General features: G+C 36.1%; 2 protein-coding genes across 2 annotated transcripts in view; one reads left to right on the top strand and one right to left on the bottom strand.

Annotated features, from left to right (window-relative positions):
- Positions 1 to 8,121, top strand: part of LOC139764149 (uncharacterized) — a 15,261-nt gene extending 7,140 nt beyond the window's left edge. The window contains exons 2-6 of the mRNA XM_071690692.1: positions 2,297 to 2,455; positions 4,603 to 4,722; positions 5,865 to 6,047; positions 7,429 to 7,529; positions 7,984 to 8,121. Coding sequence (XP_071546793.1) covers positions 2,312 to 2,455; positions 4,603 to 4,722; positions 5,865 to 6,047; positions 7,429 to 7,529; positions 7,984 to 8,110 — 675 coding nt within the window. The 5' untranslated portion in view covers positions 2,297 to 2,311 and the 3' untranslated portion in view covers positions 8,111 to 8,121. The remainder of the gene's footprint in view (positions 1 to 2,296; positions 2,456 to 4,602; positions 4,723 to 5,864; positions 6,048 to 7,428; positions 7,530 to 7,983) is intronic.
- Positions 7,666 to 26,744, bottom strand: Cog6 (conserved oligomeric Golgi complex subunit 6). Its single transcript, XM_071690691.1, is given in 13 exon segments — positions 7,666 to 11,423; positions 12,473 to 12,634; positions 12,908 to 13,069; positions 13,804 to 13,944; positions 14,179 to 14,265; positions 16,478 to 16,656; positions 18,024 to 18,244; positions 20,433 to 20,457; positions 20,460 to 20,601; positions 23,270 to 23,447; positions 24,201 to 24,364; positions 24,698 to 24,808; positions 26,615 to 26,744. Coding segments are annotated over 13 exon segments (1,914 nt in total). The 5' UTR covers positions 26,729 to 26,744; the 3' UTR covers positions 7,666 to 11,195.

The following is a 26,744-nucleotide window of genomic DNA, read 5'->3' as shown; positions in this document are numbered from 1 at the left end:
GGCAAGTAATGAAGTTTCATTCCTTTACACACGAGAATTCTAGGTCATCTGGGAGTGCCGATATGAATACCAAATGAGAAAAAGAGGTGTTGTTGACAAACTGTCCTCAGCGCGTCGACATCATCGACAAAATTCATTGGATTCCTTGCATCTGACCCGTGTTTTCTTTCTGTTTTTGCTTTTCTTTTTGTCTTCTTCAACTAATGTCTTTGCTACTGTATCAAGATTCAGAGTGACTCATCTTGGATCATGATGAACCTGAAGCTGACGGCTTCGTTTTTACTGATATATGACACTGGCTGGACAAATTTTCTGTTCCGTTTCTTAGAGCTTTTTTTTCACTTCCATCTTCCCTTCAACAGATGGCCAACCTTTCCAGTTCAGGTTCCTCTTCATTTTTTTCATTCCTAGTCTTTCCTCAAACATTCGAACTTCTTTCAATTAAATTAATCGAAATTTTCTACTCTAGATCTTCAACCTTTCCAGCATATCCACCCCTAGTATAGGTTCATCAACTCCCAGGTCTTCTTCGGCGATTCTATCTCTTTCACTCCCAGCCCTACTTTTGCTTCTCGAATAAGATGAAGAAGCTGGAGATAGACAGGCATTTATCACTTGTTCGCCGTATGCTCCTCAAGTACTCTTCGCCTATGTCGTCTTCCTCAACTTGCAAGTCATTTCAGCAAAACAGGCATTTAAAAGATTAGGTTTAGATCTTTTTCAAGACATCGTAAAGAAATATCCATTTAATATACATGCAATATTGGCAAAATATAAAAAAACAGGTGTTGAATTGAAATAAGCTTTATTAACGATAAAGCTATTCATAGGTGTGTTATCTTACCAACCCATTTACTGAAAATGGTATATGATTTAATGATACTCAGAATGAGAGTTCGCAAGGAACTTTCACCCCAAAACTTTGGGCACAGAGGCCCACACCTAGTCTAGGGCAAGAGAATGACAGCTTTGCCCTGAGGTGGGCTCACTCTCCATAGGAATGTGGGTCAAGCACCCACCCTATGGGCAGGAACGACACAGTCCTGCCCACGATACACAGGTGGGGAAGTGGGCCTAGAGGCGAGGGAGAAGAAATGGGACGAGTAACAGAGGGAGGGCGATAAATCAGAATAGTTGAGGAGAGAGGCAAGACTGGTATCAAAGGGTGGTGGAAAAGTGGAACTTGTAGCGAAAGGAGGTGAAGTATGACTTACAAAGGGCGGTGGAGAAGTAGGAAAGGCAACCTCGTGGGGCTTCTAACGAAGAAAAGTGCTTATTAGGAGAGGTGAAGTGGTTGTGATAACGTTGAGAAATGGACATGACAAGTCAATTACGACAGCAGAGATTCGGTAAAACAGAATGAAAAAGAGGGTACAGATAGACAGATAGATAGACAGACAGACAGATAGATAGATAGATAAATAGATAGATAGATATAGACATATCCTCCTAAAATCTCGATTACTGGTCTCACTTGCCTAGTGAGACCAGTAATCGATACTTTAGGAGGTTAGTCTATATCTATCTTATGTCTATATATATATATATATATATATATATATATATATATATATATATATATATATATATATATATATATATATATGGACGTAACAGGCCTACCCACGAGGAGACCTTTTGTTTGGAACTGGACCCTTGAGAAAATGAAGCATATAAGGGATGTTCGTGCAAAGTGAGAAAACAATAGAACAGGTCAGATATGAATGTCCCTCTTTGTTTCCCTCTTTCTCAGCTTTCACAAAAGCAAAATGATGGACGAGTAAGAACACAGATACAAAAGAAAAACTCTGGACACAAAGGTTATATGGCGTATGGTGAGAGAAGAAGGTGAGCTGTGTTGTGTGGCAGTAACGATTGATTCTCCCCTCAAACCACATTGATATCAGGGAAGAAAGGAAAGGACAGAGAAAAAGAGAAACATGATCAAAGAATTAGAGTTTGAGAACTGAGATGCAAACATAGGAAGATACACGTCTGACACACGAAAGTGGAGACTGAGGTAATTGTGGAGCTAAAAACAGGTGGAGGTAGATATAAAATGGAAATTGATCGTAGATAGAAATACAGTCTCAGAGTATCTTGAGAGGCTGGAGTAGGGACACGCACACTTCAGATAAGGGCACACATACCGTTAGTCAAGGCAAAGACCCTTTAGATTCCACGTGTCTTGCAATGACTATGAGATGCAGTGTAGTTGGGATGTATCATACTCCCTAATACTTAAGTCCCCTAAACTACCACCGTAGCTGACAGCAGGCATTAATTCTTCTTTCAGAGTGCGTCGGGAAGGATGCTGAAAGTGGCAGTGGTGTGCGTGGCGGTGGGAACCCTATGTGCCCTAACCCTAGCTAACCCGTCCCAGCCCGTTGCTTCAGAAGCCGAGATCGACTCCAAGACGCTTCAAAACAGAGACTACAAAGCTCCTGAGCCAGCGGTGAGTGTGTATTTCTTCTTCGTTTTTTTCTGATAAAGTTACCACGGACTTTGAATCTTTTTTTAATGTTATATGACATGCAGTATCCCCAAACTCTCTCTTCACAATAGTTAGGAAGCTGTACTAAGACCAAGAGGTCAAAGTTTACAACACCCAGTTTGAAGTGGTCTCTAACTTGATGTCTCTAGTTGGACATGATTTAGAATCAGTAAACATGAATGGTTCAGTCTTCTCATCTAGTTATGATCGTAGAGTGATAACAGGAGAAGCCCAGTACTTAATACTTCTTTCTATACATTTTGTTTTAAAACTGCATGAAATAATGATGATGCGCAAAAAAGGACATGTGATTTGTTGACTCTAATCTCGGTCACTGTTTAACGTTAATCCCATGCAATAATTCTCAGTATTCCTGTGAGGCCAGTGAAGTTAACTTTTCTCTACTGAACTCAAAGTTAGTGTGATCCCGTGACAATGCCTTTTATGGCTGTATGATGACACTTTATGACCCCTAGTCACTGAATATCTAACATTAGCTTTCAGAAAATGACACCACCCCCTCTGTAACCATCTAACACTAACATTTTGTGACATCTTTTCCAGTGAGACTCCTTGACATAAGCTAGCACACCTCTAACCACATCTTAATGACACTATGACACTCACCATCTCTAAACATTTCACCACAACTTGTAACTACTTAATGTGCCTTAGTGTAATCACATAATACCAGATATGTGTGTGATCACACGGTATCACATGATCACACAAAGCCCAATAAATCAAGTAATGCTGTCTCTCTATGATCACTTTACATTAAGACTTTCACATAATACCAGATATGTGTGTGATCACACAAAGCCCAATAAATCAAGTAACGCTGTCTCTCTATGATCACTTTACATTAAGACTTTGTAACTTGTTAGTCTTGTTTGACTGTACGACTCTAACCCCTCTCAAAAACAATAATGATTTGGTGTCATAGCTTCTTACCTCCTCTGTGTACCCTTGGTGCTAACCCTCTTTGACCATATGACACAATATCTATGACCTTACACTAAGTTGATTTTCCAATTTGACTCCTTGGCATAAGCCCGTGACCAATTGACTATAACCTTTGACCTCTTGAAATAGACCAAACATGACCAACCCAAAATGGTAACTTAGTCATTAACGTTTTGTAAGCTATTCACATTCAATCTCTGTGCCTACGTGTTGATTACAATCTGCTACCCTTAATGCCCTCTTTATAATGATCACTTATCACTGATCCCCTATGACCACGTTACATTAACCTTCCATGAATGCTAATCCAGTCTGACAACTAGATACAAACATTCCAAGTCAAAGCACGTAAATTTTGCCTGACTGTTTGTCATCAACTGTAAGCAAACACATTTAGATCCCTTAATCATTAACCCTGCATTAACCCCTTGATTCTAACTTAGTCTGATATTCCATGACCATTTGTCATATGTTACCAGCACTAATCCTTTCTGACCCCTGTACACCAACCTTGACAAAAACCCTGTGTGATTAATGGAAACTAAACTCTGATGACCATTTGGTAATCTGTAGTCACTTGAGAAGTAGCACCACTGAATGGCAACTCAAGAGTGGTTCATTGTGATACAATTTCTTTCCCAACGATGCAAAGCTTCGACACCTTTACCCTATCATGTCTTTCTTAACAATTTTAACCTGCTCCTTTTTAAAAGAGAGACTTTTCACTTACTCCAAAAATCTTAAAACATTTTACCCTCCTATTTTCATTTCACTTTCTCTGTAAACCTCTTCATACTTCAATTATGGCCTAATATCAATGTAGACTTTTGTCTCCAGCATAGAGATAATGATGATCTGCAAAAGCTTGGCTTACAGAACCAATTAACACTGTCCCCTACATGACCACTTAACATTCCATAATAGCACCGGACACCAAACCCACAAGATCATTCAACTTGCTGACCCAGTGTCCCTCTTCACATTCCATGACCACCTGACACCAACCCTTTATGACCACTTACCATACAGGTGCAACTGATACTAACCTCCAAGAACCCCTCAACATTCTGTAACACCTTGAAATTAACCCTGCGAGATTATCAGTACCAGTAACACCAGTTAACCATTAGTATGACTTGCAGGAACCACCAGCAGAACACTACCACCCAGATGAAGGTGACCAGGGATACTACTACTACTACTACCCTGTGGAGGAGGATAAGAAGAAGCTATTGAAAGATGACAAATGTGCTGTTGAGAAGGTTTGTGGTGGAGTTTGTGTTCAGTACCTCTCTAATCATTACTAGTATTTATGTAGGTGGCAAACCAGAGTTTTGTACCTAAGAATGCTAAACCTTGTTGGTATTCACTTGAGGAGTATTATCAGTTAAATCATAAATTTGTCATTGTTTCTGCATCCTGTGGCTCTTTATGTGTGACTTTGATATTATTGTATTTTGATACAATTATGAGTAATATTACCATTAAATCAAATTCATGATAAACTTCCTGAAATAGATTAATGCCTTCCACATATAACAAATATATGTGTAGAAAAATCTCAATGCATTAGTAATCCTTTAGAAACTCCTCACACACTCACTTCACTGGATCTATTGAATGCAGGATAAAGTTTTCACGGTGATACATTATTGACACAAGATACTTAACCTATTTGCAAGAACATGCTTTTAATCTCTCACCTTTCACTTTTGAGCCTATCTTTTACAGCCTTAGCTGCTGTGCAACTCAGATATAGAAGAGCTACGACTATGTCAAAGTAACTGACATGTTATCTATATAACATAAGACTTGTTTCAGCAGGCAGGAGAGTAAGACATATAATAACTTGGATAGCGTTAGAAAAATCTTTATAGAATATCCAATTTGCTTTAAAGACACTGGTACATGTGTAGAAATGTAAATTCATTTCCTTTTCTTCACAGAAAAGGGATATATTTGTGTAATACCTTCGAACTCAACAAAATGTGTTATACACCCTCTCTTATGGCCTTATTATGCATGTAGCACCCATTTCCTCCATCTGTTACTAACATTGATGTAGTTCATAAGTAACAAGATGCAGTATAGGGGTTTTCTGTCAGTCACTTCCCCAGAGCAATCTGCTTTTTCCAACCACTATCTATAATGTATGTAATACATATGTATGTGATACATACCCTATGTACATCCTTTCCCTGGCATCTCTTTCTTTCATTTAGAACTGTAAAAGATATATGTTCTTTTCTTTTCTGTCCTCTGAACCACATTAAGAGTTACAATAACTTTCATCTATGATAAATAGCCTCAAACAAGATAACACTGAATATGACTTCAGCTTTGAAATGGATGCCAAACTTATTTATGAGATCTTGAACAGTCCACTCTATCTTTGGTCCAACAGCTCCTCATCCCTCTGATCATCATTTGCGTCATTCTCGGCATCTTGACTGCCAATAGCATCGGTCTACTTCCTTCAATAGAATTGCCACCCCTTGTTCTCCCAACTGCACCAATTCTGAGCATCCAAAAAAATAGAGCACTGAACTCAATGGATTCCTACATTCCTTGGGACACCATTGACCAGGTGAGACATTTGACTCTTAGTCAGAGATGTAGCTGGTAATGGTTATCTGAGAAGTCTCAGGTTTTTTCTAGCTAAGAGCTTACACATGCAAGATATCATGAGTGATGGTGAGATGAGAGATAACACTTTAGGTTATTTGATGAGCATTAATGTTATAATAATGATAATAATAATGATAATAATGATAATAATAATAATAATAATAATAATGATAATGATAATGATAATAATAATGATAATGATAATAATAATAATAATAATAATAATAATAATAATAATAATGGAGAGAACGAGAGGGGAAAGATTGACAGGGAGGATATATGCATCAGAGGTGGAGGGAATAAGAAGCAGGAGACCAAATTGCTAGTTAAAGGATGGAATGAAAGATTTTGAGCAACCAAGGCCTGAACAGGCAGCAGGGTGAAAGGAGTACAAGGAATAAAGTGAATTGGAACAATGTGATATACCGGGGTCAACGTGCTGTCAGTGGATTGAACCAGGACATGTGAAGTGTCATGGGGTAAACCATGGAAAGGTCTGTGGGGGGGTCTGGATGTGGAAAGGGAGCAGTGGTTTCGGTGCATTACACATGACAGCTAGAGACTGAATGTGAACAAATGTAACCTTTTTGTCTTTTCCTGGCACTACCTCCTTGGAAGGGGGATGCTGTTTCCTGTGTGGTGTGGTGGTGATGGGAATGGATGAGGGCAGCAAGTATGAATATGTACATGTGTATATATGTATATTTCTGTGTATGCATATGTATGTATACATGGAAATGTATATTTATGTATATATGCATGTGTGAGCATTTATGTATATATATGTGTATATGAGGGGGTTAGGCCATTCTGTTTCCTTGCACTACCTTGCTGACATGGGAAACAGCAATTAAGTATATCATATATAATATAATGATGATGATGATAATGATAATGAGAGGAGCATGACGGAGACAACTGAAGGTGTGCTGAAATGGTGTGGACATATGGAGGAAATGAGTGAGTAAAGGTTGATAAAGAGGATATATTTTAGAAGTGGAGGGGACAAGGAGAGGGATGTGATTAAACTGGAAACTGCAAAACAAAGGTTCTGGTCCTTTGAATCTCTGGACCCTGAGAATGGTCCTGGTACCACCATATTCATGCAATGCAAGATGTTTTCTTTCAGCTACTTAGAATTAATAATGATATGGTTTAAAATAATGCTGAGGCATGTGCTTATAATAACAAACTCATTATCAAAATGTATTACAGATGAGATTAACAATACCAAGATAATGTACCCATAATGTCTTAAACAACGAAAACTTTATAATCTATAAAAAGATGTAGAATTATCATGTATCCTTACTCAGTCTAATATGTGCGAACCTTTCTAGCTGACTTTGGTAGTGACGGAGGCATTAGAGAGTGAACAGTGTTTACCACGTTTAGTGTGTGAGTCTGGCAGGTATGCTGATGGACGCACCACAGCTGTCAGGTGAGTCACTTCAACATGTATATCTTAATGTAATCCTTACATACCATGCCTCATGAAGTTGCTGATCTTTCTGGTAGACTTTGTTTTACATACTATCTAGTGATGAAAAACAAATCTTTGGTTACAGAAACAATGATTCTTTTTGATATCTTATTCTACTGCATTATACACAATACAATATGAATATAAACTCTGTTTTGAAAAGAGCATTTAAGATTTATAGTATTATCCATGTTCTTGAAAATCCTAAAAACAATGAACACTTTGTATTCTCTTGCATCGTTTAGACAAAAAAGCAGTTCTATTAGATTAAGCATTCCAACTTTCTGTAGACATAATTGATGATGTAAGAAATTTATTATCACAGAAAAACATTTCAGAACACCAATTACAACAGACTTCATCAAAGTTGCCCCTTCAAATCTAATACTTTTCCAATACATTTTCATCACAGCTTCTTGGAATTCTTTGCACCACGGAAACTGCAGTCACACATGAAAATCTTCAAGGACTCTGCCCTCAAGAAAACTGACTGCTCCATCTACAAATGTAGTTACATAGAGGAGTATAAAAGGACTTAAATATATAATGGGCTGTATCAGAAGATAAGAAAACTATTGATGATTTTGTTTATCCATCCGTGATTAGTTTTATATTGATCTTTCTTGAACTCATGCATATCTGAAAAGTATTAAGTATGAAATCATAAGTAGTTTTTCTCTTGAAAAACAACTAAAATGATCTTCTGTAGATTATAAAAATCCCAAATATTACAGCTATAACATTGTTTGCACTTACTAGAAAATTCTACAAATGATGAAGTATTTATTCAACCACAGATTCTCATATCTTGGAGAATATGTGTCATATGAGTCTCCACAAATATATACATTATGATATGGACTCTGATATTTATGATATTTATTTTCTCTGGGCCCTTTTTTATAAGTTTTAAACTATGAAAGATATGCCATTACATTTCACTGTACTTCACTCATAATGTACTATGGATTATGATATTGACTAATTTTAGAAAATACATACACAATTTATGTGATATTTTGACTAGGTCATGCAACTATCCAATAGCTTACTGTGTTCTTTATCGTGTGAAATCTAAATGGGTTTCTTATCAGATATAAATGTGAATAACTGATGTTTCCCTTAAATAGGGTTCTGTGCTTTTGATTTTTTTATCAAATAGTATAAGCTATGCCAATAATCATGTCTCAGGCTATAGGAAAACCTCATAGAATAAAAACATGCTCGATGAAGTTAGTATAATAAATGATTTAATAACAGCTAGAGACTGAGCATGAATGAATGTGGTCTTTTTTTGTCTGTTTTCCAGGCACTAGCTTTCTGAAGCAGGGGGCAGCGATGCTGTTTCCTGTGGGGTGGGGTGGTGCTGGGAATGGATTGAAGGAGAGCAATTATGAATATGTACATGTGTATATATGTATATGTCTGTGTATGTGTATGTATACGTGTATATGAGTGGATGGGTGGTTCTTTGTCTGTTTCCTGAGCCACCTCACTGATGTAGGAAATGGTGGTCAAGTATAATAATGATAATAATAATAATAATAATGATAGTGATAATAATGTCTCAAAAGCATTCATCAGCAAAAAAAAATCAGTAGCAACTTGCCACCATCTGTATGTAATAATGTGTGTAGCCAATGTCATTAAAGACAGTGTACACAAACTATACTGCTTTAAATGAAGATACTGAAATGTATTATCTAAAATAGATACCAAGGACAGATAGATGTAACTTTTCACTGAAGGTATTTACATATCTTTGACTTTTCAGTCATGAGTCAGTCAATTGAACTTAAAAATGAGGAAGTTTTCCTTAACGACATTTCAGTGTTCTCCGCAAAGTGATTGGCTAATTCTACATCACCAATCAAATGCAATTTCTGGATTGCCTTTGAACAATAATGTTTCTGCCTCTGTAGGGTGTAGTAATAAGTACAACTATATCCACTTAGTACCTGTTAATGCTCACATGTAACTATGGAAATTCAGTGAGTAACTTCATGAGTTTCAGCGTTCAAACTTTTCAGTACAGTTTTGTAACAATGCTAACTGGTATATGTGAGAATGTTTGGCTCTCTGATGTTGTGCATGTATAAAGAAAGTCATCTGGTTATCTTTACATAGACTAAATGCCTGTAATAAAAAATAGTAAGTGGGATGTATTATGTAATTGGAAAATGTGTGAATTTTGGTGAAAAATTCTTACACTGAAATGTCTATCATGAGTGAATCTATTGTTACCAATAATAAAATTCATTGATGAATAATTTTTTTCACTGCTCATGTGTTCTGTAACTTGAGAATAAACTATAATATGATCAAAGATTGTTTTCAGAACCAAATTTCTAACCCCTGTTCTATAGTTTTATTCCAAAATATTCTGGACAGTATTTTATGATTTAAAAAAATGATGCACTATCCCCATGTCATTTTCATGATTACTAAGTAAAAAAAAGAAAATATGGATGAAAGATGTAGAAACATTGAGTTACCAGTAGTTGTCTAGTCAATTACTTCTTTGCTGTTTGCTGCTTATGGGACTATTGAATACCTCACACTCACAGTCAACTGCTAGTGGTGTCCTGTGCTGTATACCACACATCAACAGCCAGTGGCTTAAAGGACATCAGCAATGAAATTTACGCAATGAATACATCAGTGAAAAAGAAAAAATACCATAACTTTGACCCTTCGATTTGCCACATGCCCATCACTAATTAACTAATTGTGGCTGGTAGTGAATATGTTAGATAAACCTAATTCAGACAATGCAGTAAGGATAGGAAGTGATAAATAATACAAAACACATGATTTGAAAATCATGTTTAAGCAAAGTGAATAGTTTTACAACAAAATTTGAAAACTAGGTTATAGAACAATTATATCAAAGAAAATTGAAACCCCTCAAATCTTGATTTTTGCCAAAAGCTAGTCCATAAATACCTCGCAGTAATATCATTCAGAATGTACATGTGCAACCATAAATTTGGCTTCCAAGGTTTACAGGATCTCGGCATCAACAAGTGACATTGCCAGGTTCACCCCAGATATCCTGAGTCCATTTAGACATCATTTTTGCCTATTTCATAAGGGAAGGACACTTATCAAGCAAACAACAATGTGTAGAACCCCCTCTCAACTCTCCCTGTCTTCTCTGAATGTGTGGTGAGTAGTTGAGACATAATATCTATTCCTTTTCTAAGTATATTTTAGCTTTTAGGACAAAACAGCTAGATTTTTTAATGTTCTTTTTCCATTCTAAATTCTTCATTTAAACAGAACAACCCTTGGCTAAGTCAGTCTTATTTTGAGGGGCTCTAATGTATGAAAATGACATTATACCTCCATGATAAAACAACACAATCTTCATTCAACCTAAATAAGTAAATCATATTTTGAATGCAGAATTTACAAAAAGCAATCATACATGAAACATTTCCCATCTATATTACATGCCATATCAAAGAATATACAAAAATAAGAGATTTCTTGCTGTGAAAGAGATGATTCTTTTTTTTAGGCATATTACTGCAGCAGTCAAGTGCCTGAAGTGCCTTAATGAGTGTGTGCAGTTTTCCTTTCTTTTAAAAATGAAAAAAAATAGAGAAAACAATAGCATTCTTATGAAAGCAGAGTTTTAACAGTGTCTGGGTCACGAGGTAACAGAGAGCTTGGGTCAGTATAGCCATGTTTAGGGTCATGGACAAGAGCATGGAGCTTGGCATACACTGATGTTATTGCTTCTGCAGTTCGCTGCTGCAAGGCTCGACGAAAATTTGAACTAAGTAAGAGACGTGTATGAGGAAGCATAAGGTGGTCAGGTGCTGCAAGGAAACCATCAAGCTTAGTCTGAAAAAAGAAAGAACATAAAACTAATTAATTTTCTTTCTTATACTAAGAAAAAGGGAGGAAAGAGTGCTATCCATATATCTCCTACAAACTGCATGGAACAACTGAGGAGGGGTGTTACAGACCAAAAACCTTCCCTTTCTCTATAACTTTCTAAAAGTAAGAAAACATTTTGAGCTAAGAAAGATTTTTCCTTGAAAGCTCAGTTGTGTTTCTGATGCTACGGTGGTAAAGGCAGGCAGTTAAATATATAGTAAAAACAAAAAATCTTCAAATATTTTACCTAGTCCTCCACTAATAGTTATCTGCATACTGTTTCCTTACTGTAAAGGAATATAGAGAGCTTAGTTAATGTTTTGAAGGAGGATCTACAAGAGTAAATAAACTGTTTAAACAACACTCAGACATTACTATACATCGACAGAATAGAAATATGCAGTTAACATATGAGGAAATTCTAATTCGAGGAAAAATTTTGCATATGTTGACAGTTGCAACAGCTGTCTTACAATTCAGAGACAGATTCTGAATCAACTATCCAGATATAAATCTATATTCTGGCATGAGTTCTTTTTCTTTTTCATAAGGAACAGTCCATTAGTTATAATATGATATTTCCATTAAAGTTTACTAAATCAATCCAAACTATTAGAATCATTGAGGTACTGTATATTATGGGCTTAAGATATGTAGGATAACAACACTCAAGAGCAGTGCTTATCACCTTAGAGCAGCATCCCAAATATGGAGCCCCTGGCTCAATTGCATTGTGAAACAGAGACAAATCTATATATAAAAGCCAAATCTCTCTCAGAGCAGTAACGATATGCAAATAAAACATTAAAAACAATATGGAGAGAAAGAGTATGACAAACATGACAAAAAAATTACACAAAGCAGTATTATGCAAGGATGGAATAATTGGAAGAATTTTTGGAAATAAAGCTTACAATTATTGAAAGGATAGAAAAGGGGAAAAGTGACAGTCAACAGAAATGAAAAAAAGTTCATCATAACAATGAATATCACATGAATAACTCTTGACATACCATAAAAGCTTGTATAGCAAGGGGTTGACACACTGGATTCTGTGAGAGTGGTGTAGTTGGTGGATGAGTAATTGTAGGGTACATGCCAGCCACACCTAAGCTGTGACAAATTGCACTGATCTGTTCTTGGGATAGAGTGTCCAGCTGAGCATCAATCTGTCCCTGGTAAAACCCAAAAATTTTGATTTCTGTGGTATGCTTTCATTTCATCAGAAATAAACAGTATTTTGGAAGACGCTATACTGTGCTCTTACTTTATTTCTGCACAATATTCTGTTTATAAACTTTGATCCTATCTTTATCCACCAAGTAATTTACTGCAAAGAATCATAGTGCAGAATTTTCTTTAAACAATGAAAAATGTATCTAAATTTTCAAATCTGCTTTACAAGTGGTGAAAAACAAAATAATGAGAGAAATATGCTACCAAATTACCTGAATCATCTCTAATTTCTCTCCAGTAGTATGTAGAAGAGATAAAGTGGAATGCAATTGATGAAAGCAATTCAATAAGTAAATGGCAGATTCTACAGTCCCTAGTCCTGATGCACTCTCATTTATGGCATTCACCAGTGGGTCAACTACACAGCTCACAATCTGGAGAAATACGAAATATACAAATTATTCATAATGGAAGCAAAGTCAAACTGGATATTTAAACAAATGATATCATATAAAAGAGAAAGTCTGGATAAATTACAATTCAATAACTAGATATTACTGCTTTTATAGCCTTTGTATCAGTCTTTAAAAATTGATTTCATAAGACAGAACTATTCCCTTATTTGCTATAGCATCAGTGACTGAAAATAGAATGTTTCAAAATGCTCTACAAATCATGTTTTTGTTGCACCATCACAATGTGATCCTAGAAAGAATAAGGCTTTTCAAAATGTGAAAAAAAGATGAAGCTTTGCAGAAATTAGATTTGGAAAGTATATGTACAGTGCTATCTGTGTGATAGGAGCTTTGACTTTAATATGTTATGCAGCCTGACCACAGCACCCTGCCACATATCTCAGGTGCTGGTACAGAAAAACATGAAAAAAGTATAGTTTTGCAGAGGCGAGATAACAAAAGTAATTCTTTCATGGACATGCCAATAAAAACTTGTCTCAACTGAAGGAAATGAAGTCTGTTTGCTAAAAGCTGAATCAAAACAAGTATTTTAGTCATCTTGTTTCACAATTCACAAGCATATAATTATGGAAGTCTTAGCAGAGATCCACAAGTGGATTTCAGATGTGAGATCTAAGTGATAAGAGCTGTCTATAAAAGGGTATGCAGGAACCTGACCTCAGGACCCTAACACAAGTCTGCTGCCTTCCCACCTGCTTAAAGTCATGCTGGGCATCATCTGCTATAGTTGCTGCTGTAATTACTTCAGTAAGTAGTCCAAGAGTGCGTGCAACACCAGATGTAGGAGCTAGCATCTCACCAGGGGGCTCAATACGTTCACTGACATGGGTAACCTACGTGTGTGAAAGATCAAGAACTTAAGCATGAAACACATTTTTCTAGACTTGATAATGTACAAACTGCAGAAGCACACACTTTCAACGAGTTTGAAAGCAAATATTGTATATAACCATCAAATATAATATCAAAACACATAACAGAGAAGCCATCCCTTCAACTGACAAATTGGACTGCTCATGAGCTAATTTGAATAATCTAATCACTACATTCTAGTTCCAATTCTTTACCTGACTCTGCAAGGCAGATATGAACATCTTGTAGCTAAGCTGATGAAGTTCATCAAGCGTTGCCACCAAAAGACCAGCATCTGTCACCTGAAAATATAAAAAACTTAACAACAGAATATTTGAACAAAATATTTATGTAAATAAAGTGTATGCAAAAAGATCTCTTTCAATTTGTAGCCAAAACAACATGAAGAATTTTCAATTGTCTTAAAATCCTACATTATTACCAGTGCTTATTTCTGATGAGTATGAAGCTAAAAAAAAATCTAGGCATACATGAGTCACACATCTCCTTCTAAGCACAAAAGAAAAGGACGGCAATAAGAGAGCACAAATCTGTGAAGGAACTTTTTCAAAAGACAATAGAAAACCATGGTATCAGAGGCCCTAACTAATTCATTTGGAAAGACTGAGATAAAATGGAAGAAAAATGGCTAATCAATAAATTAAAGAGATGTTGTACAGTAATTATCCTATGAGTAAAGATGGATGCTTAAAGAGCATGAATAAATAAAATGAATTGTGCTAAATACATCAAAGTTCAGAGTTTGTATGTGTAAGTGGATAGAATATGAACCCAGTAAAAAGTGAGACAATTAACACACTTTCATTAAAATCTGTTGCAATGAAATCAACTGAGAAAGGAATCTCAGTTGATAAAGCATGCAGTGGTAACAAGATGATGTTAAACTGGAAAATAGCAATGGTAACCAGATGATGTTAAATTGAAAAATAAACTAATTAAGCATAAAAAAGATAAAGCTTTCAGCCAATGATATTTTAATACTAATCCATTAAAAATTGCTTCACAACTAAGTCTGTTCATCCACCACCCCTAGGAGTTGGTCGATAATTTTCCAAAAGAAGGAACGGAGAGGCAGGCCAAACGAGGATTTACCCTCTAAGGCTCACTCTTCTGTTCTTAACGCTACCTTGCTAACGCAGGATGAGACGAATATGTATGGAAGTCGAGAACGTCATCTTGGAAAGCAAAAATGGGTATGTTTGAAGGAATAGTGGTTCCAACAATGTTATATGGTCACAAGGCATGGGCTATAGATAGAGTTGTGCGGAGGAGGGTGGATGTGCTGGAAATGAGATGTTTGAGGACAATATGTGGTGTGAGGTGGTTCGATTGAGTAAGTAATGAAAGGGTAAGATAGATGTGTGGTAATAAAAAGAGTGTGGTTGAGAGAGCAAAAGAGGGTGTTTTGAAATGGTTTGGTCACATGGAGAGAATGAGTAAGGAAAGATTGACAAAGAGGATATATGTGTCAGAGGTGGAAGGAACGAGAAGTGAGAGACCAAATTGGAGGTGGAAAGATGGAATGAAAAAAATTATGAGTGATCGGGGCCTGAACATGGAAGAGGGTGAAAGGCATGCAAGGAATGGAGTGAATTAGAACGATGTGGTATACTGGGGTCGACGTGCTATCAGTGGATTGAGCCAGGGCATGTAAAGCATCTGGGGTAAACCATGGAAAGTTCTGTGGGGCCTGGATGTGGAAAGGGAGCTGTGGCTTTGGTGCATTATACATGACAGCTAGAGACTGAGTGTGAACGAATGTGGCCTTTGTTGTCTTTTCCTAGCACTACCTTGCGCACATGCAGGGGGAGGGGGTTGTTATTTCATGTGTGGTGGGGTGGTGATGGGAATGAATAAGGGCAGACAGTATGAATTATGTACATGTGTATACATGTATGTCTGTGTGCATATATATATGTATACGTTGAGATGTATAGGTATGTATATGTGCGTGTGTGGACGTGTATGTATATACAAGTGTATGTGGTGAGTTGGGCGTTAATGGGATGGCCATGATTACGGCCTCAGCTGCCCATGCTGTCTCAGCTAACATATAAAAAAGTCAGTCTTCTGTTTATTCAACATTAACCTCTGTTGATTCTGAAATGAATTTGACTGTCTCATATCTCAAAACAGTCTGCAATTATCTGGTTATTAATTTACAACACTAATTATGAAATTATGTGAATGTAAAAATTATTTAAAGGTGAAAAAATAAAACTATACTTGAAAGATGTAAATGACAGCCTTACATACGAACAAATAATATACACTTGTACACATAAAAAGAAATGTATAAATATGGAAACAATAAGCTTGATGTCTCTGAAAAGGGTATAACGATCTAACTTATATCTTATTCCCTTTTAGTATATCCTAGGGATGAGTTTGAGACTAGATAAGCACAGGTCTCTAAGACTCAGTGTCTCAGAGACAAATGAATTAAACTATTAAAAGTTTAAAAAAAGATACAGATCTAACAAGTCAAATGACCTGTAGGATGGTGTTATGGTAGAATCGCAAAAGGTTGCTAATCTTATACAGTTGCACAGGCTTTTTCCCTCCCTCACGTCTCTGATCAGTCACAATCATCTGCTCTATTCGAGTCTTCAGAGGTCGACAAACACTCTCAGAGATGCTGGCCACAGTAGATCGTGTCTGCTCTACAGGATCTGGAATCAAGGATTGTATGCACATTAATTTCACAAAGATAAATAAAGAGTCATATTTTTGGTGCTAATGCAGACCAACCCTACTGCTCTGATGTAATTATAGGTAACCCTTGTTTGATAAGTTCATATCAGGTGATTGAAAAATACCCAGATGGTTGGAAAAGCCTGTTGGCCAAACCTACAGAGTTATATCTAAATGGTAAGAAAAACTTGTATAGAAAAATGCATGCCATAAATACAAAACTATACTGAGAAAAGAATCTATCAGTGATTACAATAAAACTATGAAAAATATTCAAAAAACAGCACATAAAATAACCTAGCATTCTGTACCCATCTTTAACATGAAATTCTTGAAGTTTAACATTAGCGAAACATGGTTTGGCTCTGAAAGCACTTCTGGAATAAGTTCAGTCCTGTGACCATGCAAAGTTTGTGTTTTTTATGTGGGCCCAGAGGTAATAAGAGAAATTGAAAAAAAAAAGTAAAGTAATCTCTCTTATCAGGAAGTAAATGACCCCACAAAGAGTAGAAAATGGTACTGAAGACATTAGCCTTCAAGATTTAAGATTTCTGGCAAACAGGTGATCACAAAATAAAAACAGAAAAATCTGACGTGCACTATTAACACAGATTGAACAACATATGAAGCCACTCATCATGGACTACTTCATCTCTACTGTAACAGTTATATCAATCTAATCAACATTCTTGCCTCTAACATATTCATTTGTTCCAATTTTCCTTCTTATGTAGGTATATACTTTCACTGAAAAAGGCTTATCACACGACATCAGTGAAGGATATAATGAGCACCACACGACCTAACTGGCACTTTGTTGCTAACATGAATGCTAAGCACACTGGAGCATTATTTCTTTTGGCTATCTCTAGGCTGCCCCATAACCTTCTAAGTTGTGTCTGACTGATGAGTTGTAGAAGCATAGAACATTTGCATTCACACTGTGAACTGTCATATACAAAAGTAATTTTAACAAAGATTTTAGAATGTTTCTCATGCTCAGTATTCATAATCTGATTCAGATGTGGTCCTTTGCCTACATTTTTTTTTTATATGGTTAGAGCCCAATGAGTATTCAAGAGTATATCCATCTGAAAGAAGTGGATCTAATGAAACATGAGGTATGGAACAGAAATTGAGAGGTGGAGAATATTATGGATGGAACTATGAAATGACAAAAACCTATGGAAAGGATGGATACCAAATATGTATGAAAGCGAAAACAACTATGGTAAAGTATATGCACTGAAGATCTGGCAGAAGCCACTCTTACTGACATCACAAGACAGCACATTGTACACAGATAGATGGATGGACTATCTTCCAAAGCAATTATTTCACTTACCAATGTTTAAACAGTTGGCAAACAATGTCTGTGCAGCTTCTCGCTCAGTTGGTAATGCCTGATGAACCCAAGCCAGCATATCACCAACATATCTCATAGGGTCATGAGCCTGAAGTTCAATGGGACGAGGAGCACCGCCAGGACCCCCAATAGTAAGAGCACCTAAGAAACCCCGTACTAGCCATCCCCGTCGAACAACTATCCACTCTTCAACCACTAGACTGGAAAAGTGTTAATAATAGTTACAAAAAAAAAAAAATAAAAAATAATGAATCAGAGAGACAGTCATTATTACCTTATCAAGCATACTCACAATCACTAGATACCTTAGGAGCAAATCACATATCAAAGCTTCCTAGTTTTGAGATTCAAGACAGAATCTATTCTTTATGAAAATAATGTGCCTCTCCTGAAAAAAAGGCATATCTACCTAATATCCAGAAGGTTCCCTAACCACTAATATATAATGAGAGCCATTGATGGGAATTGCCATTATCCCTTTATGGCATATGTGTAAGAGAAGCAATAAGGAGGCCATTCTTAATGAAGGGAAGAAAAAGATCACCAATACAGGTACAAAACTGAAGCCAGTAATGTAATATATACTTCTTATTATATAGGCAAAAATAAGACAAAATTGGAATGAAGATTTCTAAAAAGGGCCTTTCACACTATACCACTGATATGCAAAATCAACTGGGGACAAAGTGATTTAGTTGTAGTAAACAAGTAGTTGTGGCAGGCAGTCATCAACCATGGAAGTATTACTGCCTGGATGTTGAGAGGGACTGTGATGGCAGCACAAGGAAACAGTTCTTAAGTGGCTGTCATGTTCTATTCTCTGAGCCAGGTTGCTGTCTTTCCTTTCTACTTCATCTATATATGGGCTGCTTGTCTTCCATAAACAAACAAAAAATTATCTTTCACATAATATCTGACAACAAACAACTCAATGATTTATTTGAAAATCTTGGTTTTGATCTTATTGAATATATGGAAATAATGGAAATTAGTTTTTTCTGGCATTCAAATAAAATGGCAACACCAGCTGAGGGCAGTTACATAGTTGCTAGGGCTCCCTTGCCCATCAATAAGCAAATAGAACTCTGTTCCTCAAAGTATCTATTTCTAAATACATTTATAATATCTGCAGTCTAAGATCAACCTTCTTTTGTAGAACAATATCTGCCTACCTCCCCACCTGATTTTCTTCTCTTTGAAACTCAACTATCCAAGACTTTCTCTGCTATTCACTCTCATATCTATGACTGCACTATAATCCCTACCAAAATTTCTGCTCAAAGGTGGTGTCTGTGCCTACTGCAGTAAAAAATAAAATCTAATGCTCACCTTGAAGGTCTTGAGTCTCCCTAATTTGATAAAATCTATCCCTGTAAATCTTTACGCTAATATTTTATACAGCTATCCCCAACTTTCTACTGGTATGTGTAATTCTTCAACTACATGACTGATGTTACCAGATTCCACTGACAAGTAGTTACACTGCAAGCATGAAGTTATTTCTGCAATGCTATCTACTGTCAGTGGACAGAGAGGAGTACAGGATCATTGAAGACCTTCTTCCCAAAGGAGTTCATCATATCTTAGTTCCAGTGTGAAGTGTAGCCTTAAAGCAGCAGGAGCCCATAAAAGAGGTTCTGGGCTGTACATTAATAATTAGAGTATATGACTTTCTTTCATAAGTTGCTACTTTCTATCTGCATGCTGAACTCCTCTATGTAAGGAATCTCAACGTACACTATATAGACTATCTCTGCTCTAAATGGTCCATTTTTTCACTTTGTAACAGTGTGGCATGACAAACATACATCATGAGTTTCTAATCATCACCAACAAACCTCTAACATGCTTAACCTCATTCTTTCCTTTGTTTCCTCCTACTGAATGCAATTTCTGCATCTTTACTGTCTTCTGACCATGGTCTTATTTTCTCACTTCAAATTAGGCAAGACTATCCCTATCCTCCTCTCAAAATGGCTATTTTGACACTTTGGTGGGGTCTTCTCCTCATAGATCTTGTGCTAACTCTACTTGGAACCAATACTACTTCAGATGCTGGGATGCCTGCAACTGTGCTGGTCATGAAGCAGAGGTCATCTTAGCTGGGATGGACTTCTACAACCCTCATTTTATTTTACTCTTCACCCCTCCATCATGATATAATCACTTTTGCTCTGATGCTTGTTCCATCAAGGACAAAAACCATGAAACCCTTTCACAATGTAGACATATTAATTTCTACTGATTTCGCTTACAAAGACTTTTCTATGGAAGGTAACCCAAGGTATAAACAAGGAAAAACCAGTATTCATGTCAAATAGTCCATCACTAAAAATGTAATGGTAGCTTATTAAACCAAACTAAAGAACACATCAGATATCTTCTTACTTGAAAAGAACAGGTCTTTCCTGAGTGCAGCAATTGCTTGGGTAAGTAATGGGGATGGATCTGGGGAGCGACACTGAGACTGACACCACCGATATAAGCGCTCCAACCCAGCCTCACGACAAACATTCATCTGCTCCATCACATCTAAGGCTGTTTTTTGGTGACCTGTCTAATTACGATCAAGAAGCACAGAACCTGTTGATTTATTCAAAACTCATATTCGAAATAAGTTACTAACCACAACACAACAAGGATTAAAAAGTAATTCATGGTGAAAAAATATAAGGCAAACTTTAAATTCTCAGTTTTCCAGGATAAATCAAATTCACTCAGAACCACAGCAACTCTTGTGAGTCCACAGAATGGCTAAGTGTGCCCTCTTGTATTAGTAAAAATGGGAATAATCCAACTGAAAATAAAAATTTTGCCCCTGTGCAGCTGTATCATATTCCTAGATAATACTGCTATTTTACATTAGCCTTTCCACAGTTGCCAGCCAGTAAAAACATACTGATGAAGCATATAATCATGTTTTTCTGGCATCCACAGGGACCCACAGCCAAATGCAAAACTAAAAAATATTGTAGAATGACAACAAAACAAGGGCCCATAACAAACCAAAATCCTTCACAGAAGTTTTGAATTCTAACATTGAATTTGCACATGGCTTAGTAACATCAAGCATTACCAGTTTCAAGCAATTACAGGCATCATTAATTCTGTTCAGGTACTACATCTCTTTGTGATCATTTGCCCAACCCAAACCTCCTTTTCTACCATCAGCTTTCATTTTTCATTTACAGCTTCAAACATTTCTTCATCGTTTCTCTTATCTTTCCAGCTAACTTCCACATCCACACCACCACATAAATTATCTGTTCATACTTGCAGTCTTGGCAAATCTCCTAGCAATGCCATGCAGTGTGTAAGAAATGAGAAATTTATCTCCTAAAATATTGCAGGAACTGTAAATACACCTATAACTACTGTAACGTACAGTAATGTTAATATCATGAATGCGAAAATCATGAGGAGGGGTTCCATTCAGTCTGATCCTAACATTATGGATTCATTCCATTATGAGTAATTGCTAAACATGGAAGGGCAGAGGTTAAATTACAATGCTATTAATAAGTCTGATGCTAGGAGAGAATGAAATCCTCCTCTCCAATGAGATTCTTTTAATACTGCCATAAATGTAAGAGTGCACTTAGCTAGTTTGTGAGTTTACATAGCCTGCAAGTCTATGAGACTTATAGCAATCAAGACACACTAGATGGATTTGAAATAACTAAAAATTTATTTGACAGAACAGCTGAATCTTTAAAGTAACAAAAGTTTATCTATGCAAATCTAAAGTGAGGCAGTGATTTTCATTTATTTGAAACTTGGCCATGATTAGAAAGTACCAAACTTCGAAGCTGAATAAAGAAGATGAACAAGATTAAGAAAAAAGGAGTCTAGGGACAATGAAGTACCAGGGAAGGTATAGGTACTGTGATGAAGGGAAAGCTGGGTTCCTAAATCTACATAGAAATCTACAGGGAATGGATATGGGAAGCTGAGCTTTGTGGAAGTGTTGGGATAAGATGAGAAATGAGTAAGATTGACGAAGCGTTTGAGCAAAACTAGAATGAAATGAAAACGGCTGCAAACAGTATGGTGTGAGACGTGTTGTGACTAAAGTGCTTGAATGAGAGTTCTTGTAAGGCATCCATTTTTTTTTGTTAGCTGTTTTTTAACATTCCTATAAATCCTCAAACTCTTATACTACAACATATACTATTCTTATTATATGATAAATGCTTAATTAATTCTGTCTATATACATATTGGACCATCAAGGAATAATGAAGGTTAAGGTCTAGTTTTGAAGCTTACAGTTCAAGTTTACTTCACAATATAAAGAAAAACAAAACTGACCTTTTCGTGCAATTTATAACCCCAGAGATTTTTCTACAAACACTGAATTGTAGGAAAATGTACAATAATATGATAAAATGTGGTTTAACTATTATGGCAGTCTTCATACATTAGCAACAATCTGAAGTACACTAAGCAGTGTCAAGCAGCAAATAAAAAAAGGCAACCAAATGTTTGGTTTCATCTCCAGGATCATAGATTACAAGAACCAGGAACAATTCTCACACTTTATAATTCTCTAGTAAGACCACACCTGGAACATGCAGTCCAGTTTTGGTCTCCAAACTACAAAACAGACAAGGATAAAATTAGAGCAAGTATAAAAATGTGCAACAACACTAATCCCGTCCCTTAGAAATCTGTCATACGAAGAGAGGCTAAAACAACTGGATCTCTTCTCTCTTACAAAACGGAGACTTTGCAACGACATAATCCAAGAGCTAACAATTCAGAATAAGTCTGATAACGTAAATCACAAACATCTTTTAGAAAACCAGGAAAATGCGATTACTAGGACAAATGGAATAAAACTCAAAGTTAAAAGATGTAGTATGCATGTGGGAAAAAACTTCTTTCATACATGTGTGCTGAGCACTGAAATAAGTTACCTTTAGACGTAGCAAATGCTAAGACTATAAATACCTTCAAAAGTTGTTTAGTCAAATATTATATAAATTCAGGTATACTTTGAGAAAAATGCCAGAAATAAACTGTATAAATGACACTGGTAACAGGGACAGTGGAAGGCTAATATGGAACACTGGGAACTTTGTGATAACTTAAAAAACTGCTGAGAGGAATTACATTCTCTTGTGAAGTCAAACATTCTTTTTTACCAAACAATCCAGTTGTGGGCCAATCAGACCTCCTGCTGTCTGTTTTTCTCATGTAAACTCATGTAAACCTTACACTAACCTGCAACAAATATTTGGTACTGTTTCGAATCTTCTGTGTCTTCTCTAAAACAGCAAAAAACTCCTGAGTAATAGGAGATTCCCTACTTGATCCCTTGATGACAGACACTTCCTCGGAAGTAAGTTGAAAGGTTCTCACAAAAGCATCAGCTACATTTTCCTGCATGTGCAATTTCTGACTGCAACAGAAAGAACAAATCATATGTAGAAACCTAATCCTTTTCATTGATATACCTAAATATATATAGTACTGTATAATCATCTTCTTAATATGGATTGTAATGCTGTAATGTAATATGAACCTTAATGAATACAGTACATGGTACCCGGTCCCAAATCCCAGGGTTTAGAATATTTTGGTGTTGGGGTTATTCAGTCTAGTATACTCCGATAATATAATTAAAGTATTAAGTATGAACGTAAAGGCTTTATTTCCTTACCAAATTATCATTGTTGTTTCCACTTACATAGTAGGGGCCGTGGGATAAATCTTCTTCATACCATATCATCTGAGCACAAAGTAGTACCCGAAAGAATTTTTTGGGCAGGATAGAGTTGAAGAATTAGGCTCTGCAGGCTTTTTAAGTTGTTCAGTAACACTTTTGGATATGTTCTGTAGTTTAACTTGTTTAATATATTCTAGCTTTTCAACATGAGGAATTTCTTGTACTTCAATTAACAGAGTTCCTTTGTTCAAGACCTTATGTACATGTACTTGTGTATATACGTATATGTCTACGTATATATATGTATATGTTGAAATGTATAGGTATGTATATGTGCATGTGTGGACATGTACGTATATACATGTGTATGTGGGTGGTTTGGGGCATTCTTTCGTCTATTTCCATGCACTACCTCGCTAATGTGGGAGACAATGACAAAGTATAATAAATAAAATAAATGATAAATATTCATATTTCTATTCTTACCTTTGATTCTGCAAAGAGGTTGTTTGATGAATGAGATGGCGTGTTTCAGATTTGGTTGCCTGTAGTCTGCGCTTCATGTCAACACATACCTCATTCATAGCACTAACCTCTGTGTAGATATCATCAACAGCTTCCTTTACGTCTCGCAGAGCACGAACAAACTCCTGGAAGAATAAATTATCTATCTATTGTTATACACACTATAGCTTGAAGATAATTAGGGGAAAACCTCTTCAGATGAGATCCTTATCAATATGCCTATAACTACTCATACCTTCCACAAATGAAAAACAATGCAGGTTACCTTTATGGTGGAATGAAAATCAATATAAATAAAGAAAATTAGGGAACAAGCAAACGGTCTCTGACAATGCAACATAAATCTGTAAGTTTTATCAAACTAAAAAATTCATGATTCCAAGAATATGAAACAGATGTGAAAAATATTGTATTGTCTGGAAAATGATAACATTCTGATGATTTTGCACTCAACTTACCTCACTGATTCCAACACTACGCTTTTCAATCTCGCCTCTCAAATTCCTGCGGCTCCTCAGTGTATTTTCTGTGAAGAACGTTGACAACTCCTTCAAGGCATCAAGAGTATCCTGATAAAAGCAATATATGATGTAATCTAATATTGTAAATACACACCTCAAGAATTTAAGACTTGTAGAGCTTCATTTCCCAATAACTCAGAATATAAGCTCCTATTACCATCACCATCCCTATCACCTTAATCTCCAATTTTTTTCAAGCAGATTCCATTCATGACTATGAAATAATCAAAAATTCTTACAGAGATATTATATCTCCCAGTTCCCTATTTCATATATGCATGCATTCCTTTAATCCCTCCTTTAAAGGTTCTCTCTGCACATCCTTTCTGCCTGCAAACTAACACTGCTATGCAAATCAATATTCCAAGACATTTTCATTGTCTCTTTAATCATGTTGTAATGATCAAATTTAGTAGCATTTCTAAAATGACTTATATTGACAAAAATCACATCAATGGATTCATTAAAGTTAGTAGAATTCTATTACAACCATAGTTATCACTTCAATATATGTTAGATTAAGTTTCTCGAGTTGGGATTGCCTTTTCTTTTGTAAAACCATTGACCAAATGGAAGAGAAAAAGCGGAACCAGATAATGTTTCACCATTTGATGTTACCTTAGGACACAGCAGCAAATATCAACTGATATTCTAACCTTTCCCACCTCTGTTTAAATACCTATTTGAGTTGTATGCAGCCTATAGAGGTCTCTTCCATCACTAAGAAGGAGAATGGAAAAATTCTGCTATCCTCAATATCATTACAACCACATTTATAAGTGGATAGTTGTGCATAATAATTACAGAAAATACACAGGATGTTGGAAGACTTAAGCTATTAGGAAAAACACTTACAATATAAGTTGGTGATGAACACGGGCAAGAATGACATGAGAAATGTAAAGAAATACATGACTTATAGAGTTGTTTTAGAAGCAGATTATGTAAGAAGAAGGGAGACATCCCCAGTAAACAATGGCACCTAATTTTTTCAATGTAATCCTAGTATAGTCGAAGACTTTGGCAGATATGATAGCAAAAAACCTAGAATATTTCCAAACGAACAACACCACCAATATCCTTCCCATCCATGCCAGCCATCTAATTTTCTCACACATATGCAGCGTAAAAGTTGTAACATCTTTATACATATCCAAATTATTCACATTTTCAATTTATATGAATTATTTTACGAACCAAAGAACATTATATCCAAACTACCAGATAGATATTTTGTTGTCATCTATCTGGAAAACCAGCAATATGTGAGAGGCCTCGCACAAAACACAAGGCCTTTTTCAAATTACCTATCGGATGCCAAAGGCATCTCCCTCACTTTTATTCTTGTTGATTTACATTAAGATGAGAAGTATCAGTGAACTCTTTACACATTATCTATGAGCGTTGACCCTGAAATCTCCCTGCATAATCTGTGGGGATTTCATTTTAAAAAAGTAAGTTACTGATAATAAAATCACACTCTACATTGTTTCTACATATCATAAGGAAGCAGTGATACCACTTTCGTAAAATCTACACACTACAAAAGACGCGTCCCTTTTCTGGTAAAAAATACCCAGCAACGTTTGTACAACATACGAAACACTGATTGGAAACACTCAATCTACCATGTTTGCTTGCCACAAAGCAAAGTACGCACATTGCTTTACAGTCTACCAAAAAGTTGGGGTAATGCTGAGGTAAAGAGACATAACAGGTGCTAGTAGAATACACAACATGCCAGAAGCAAGTAGCAAAGTATGCCGGAACACTCATTGCTGAACCTAGTTGGTTTTTTAATCTCTCAATTTTTCAGTTAACAAAAATTATAAACTTTTCATTAAAGAGCCTTACCTTATCATTTTCTAATCTGGTCTCAAGAATTTTGTTGATTTTCCTCGAAAGAGGATTATTTTGGGTCTTTTCTCCACTAGCATTTTCGGCTGCTGCTTTCGTGTCAGCTCCCATTTTGTTTACATTAGAA

The sequence above is a fragment of the Panulirus ornatus genome, chromosome 48 (assembly GCF_036320965.1).
Source record: "Panulirus ornatus isolate Po-2019 chromosome 48, ASM3632096v1, whole genome shotgun sequence".
Classification (NCBI taxonomy): Eukaryota; Metazoa; Arthropoda; class Malacostraca; order Decapoda; family Palinuridae; genus Panulirus; species Panulirus ornatus.
The sequence above is the reverse complement of the archived record's forward strand: the minus strand, read 5'-3'. Positions and strand labels throughout refer to the sequence as shown.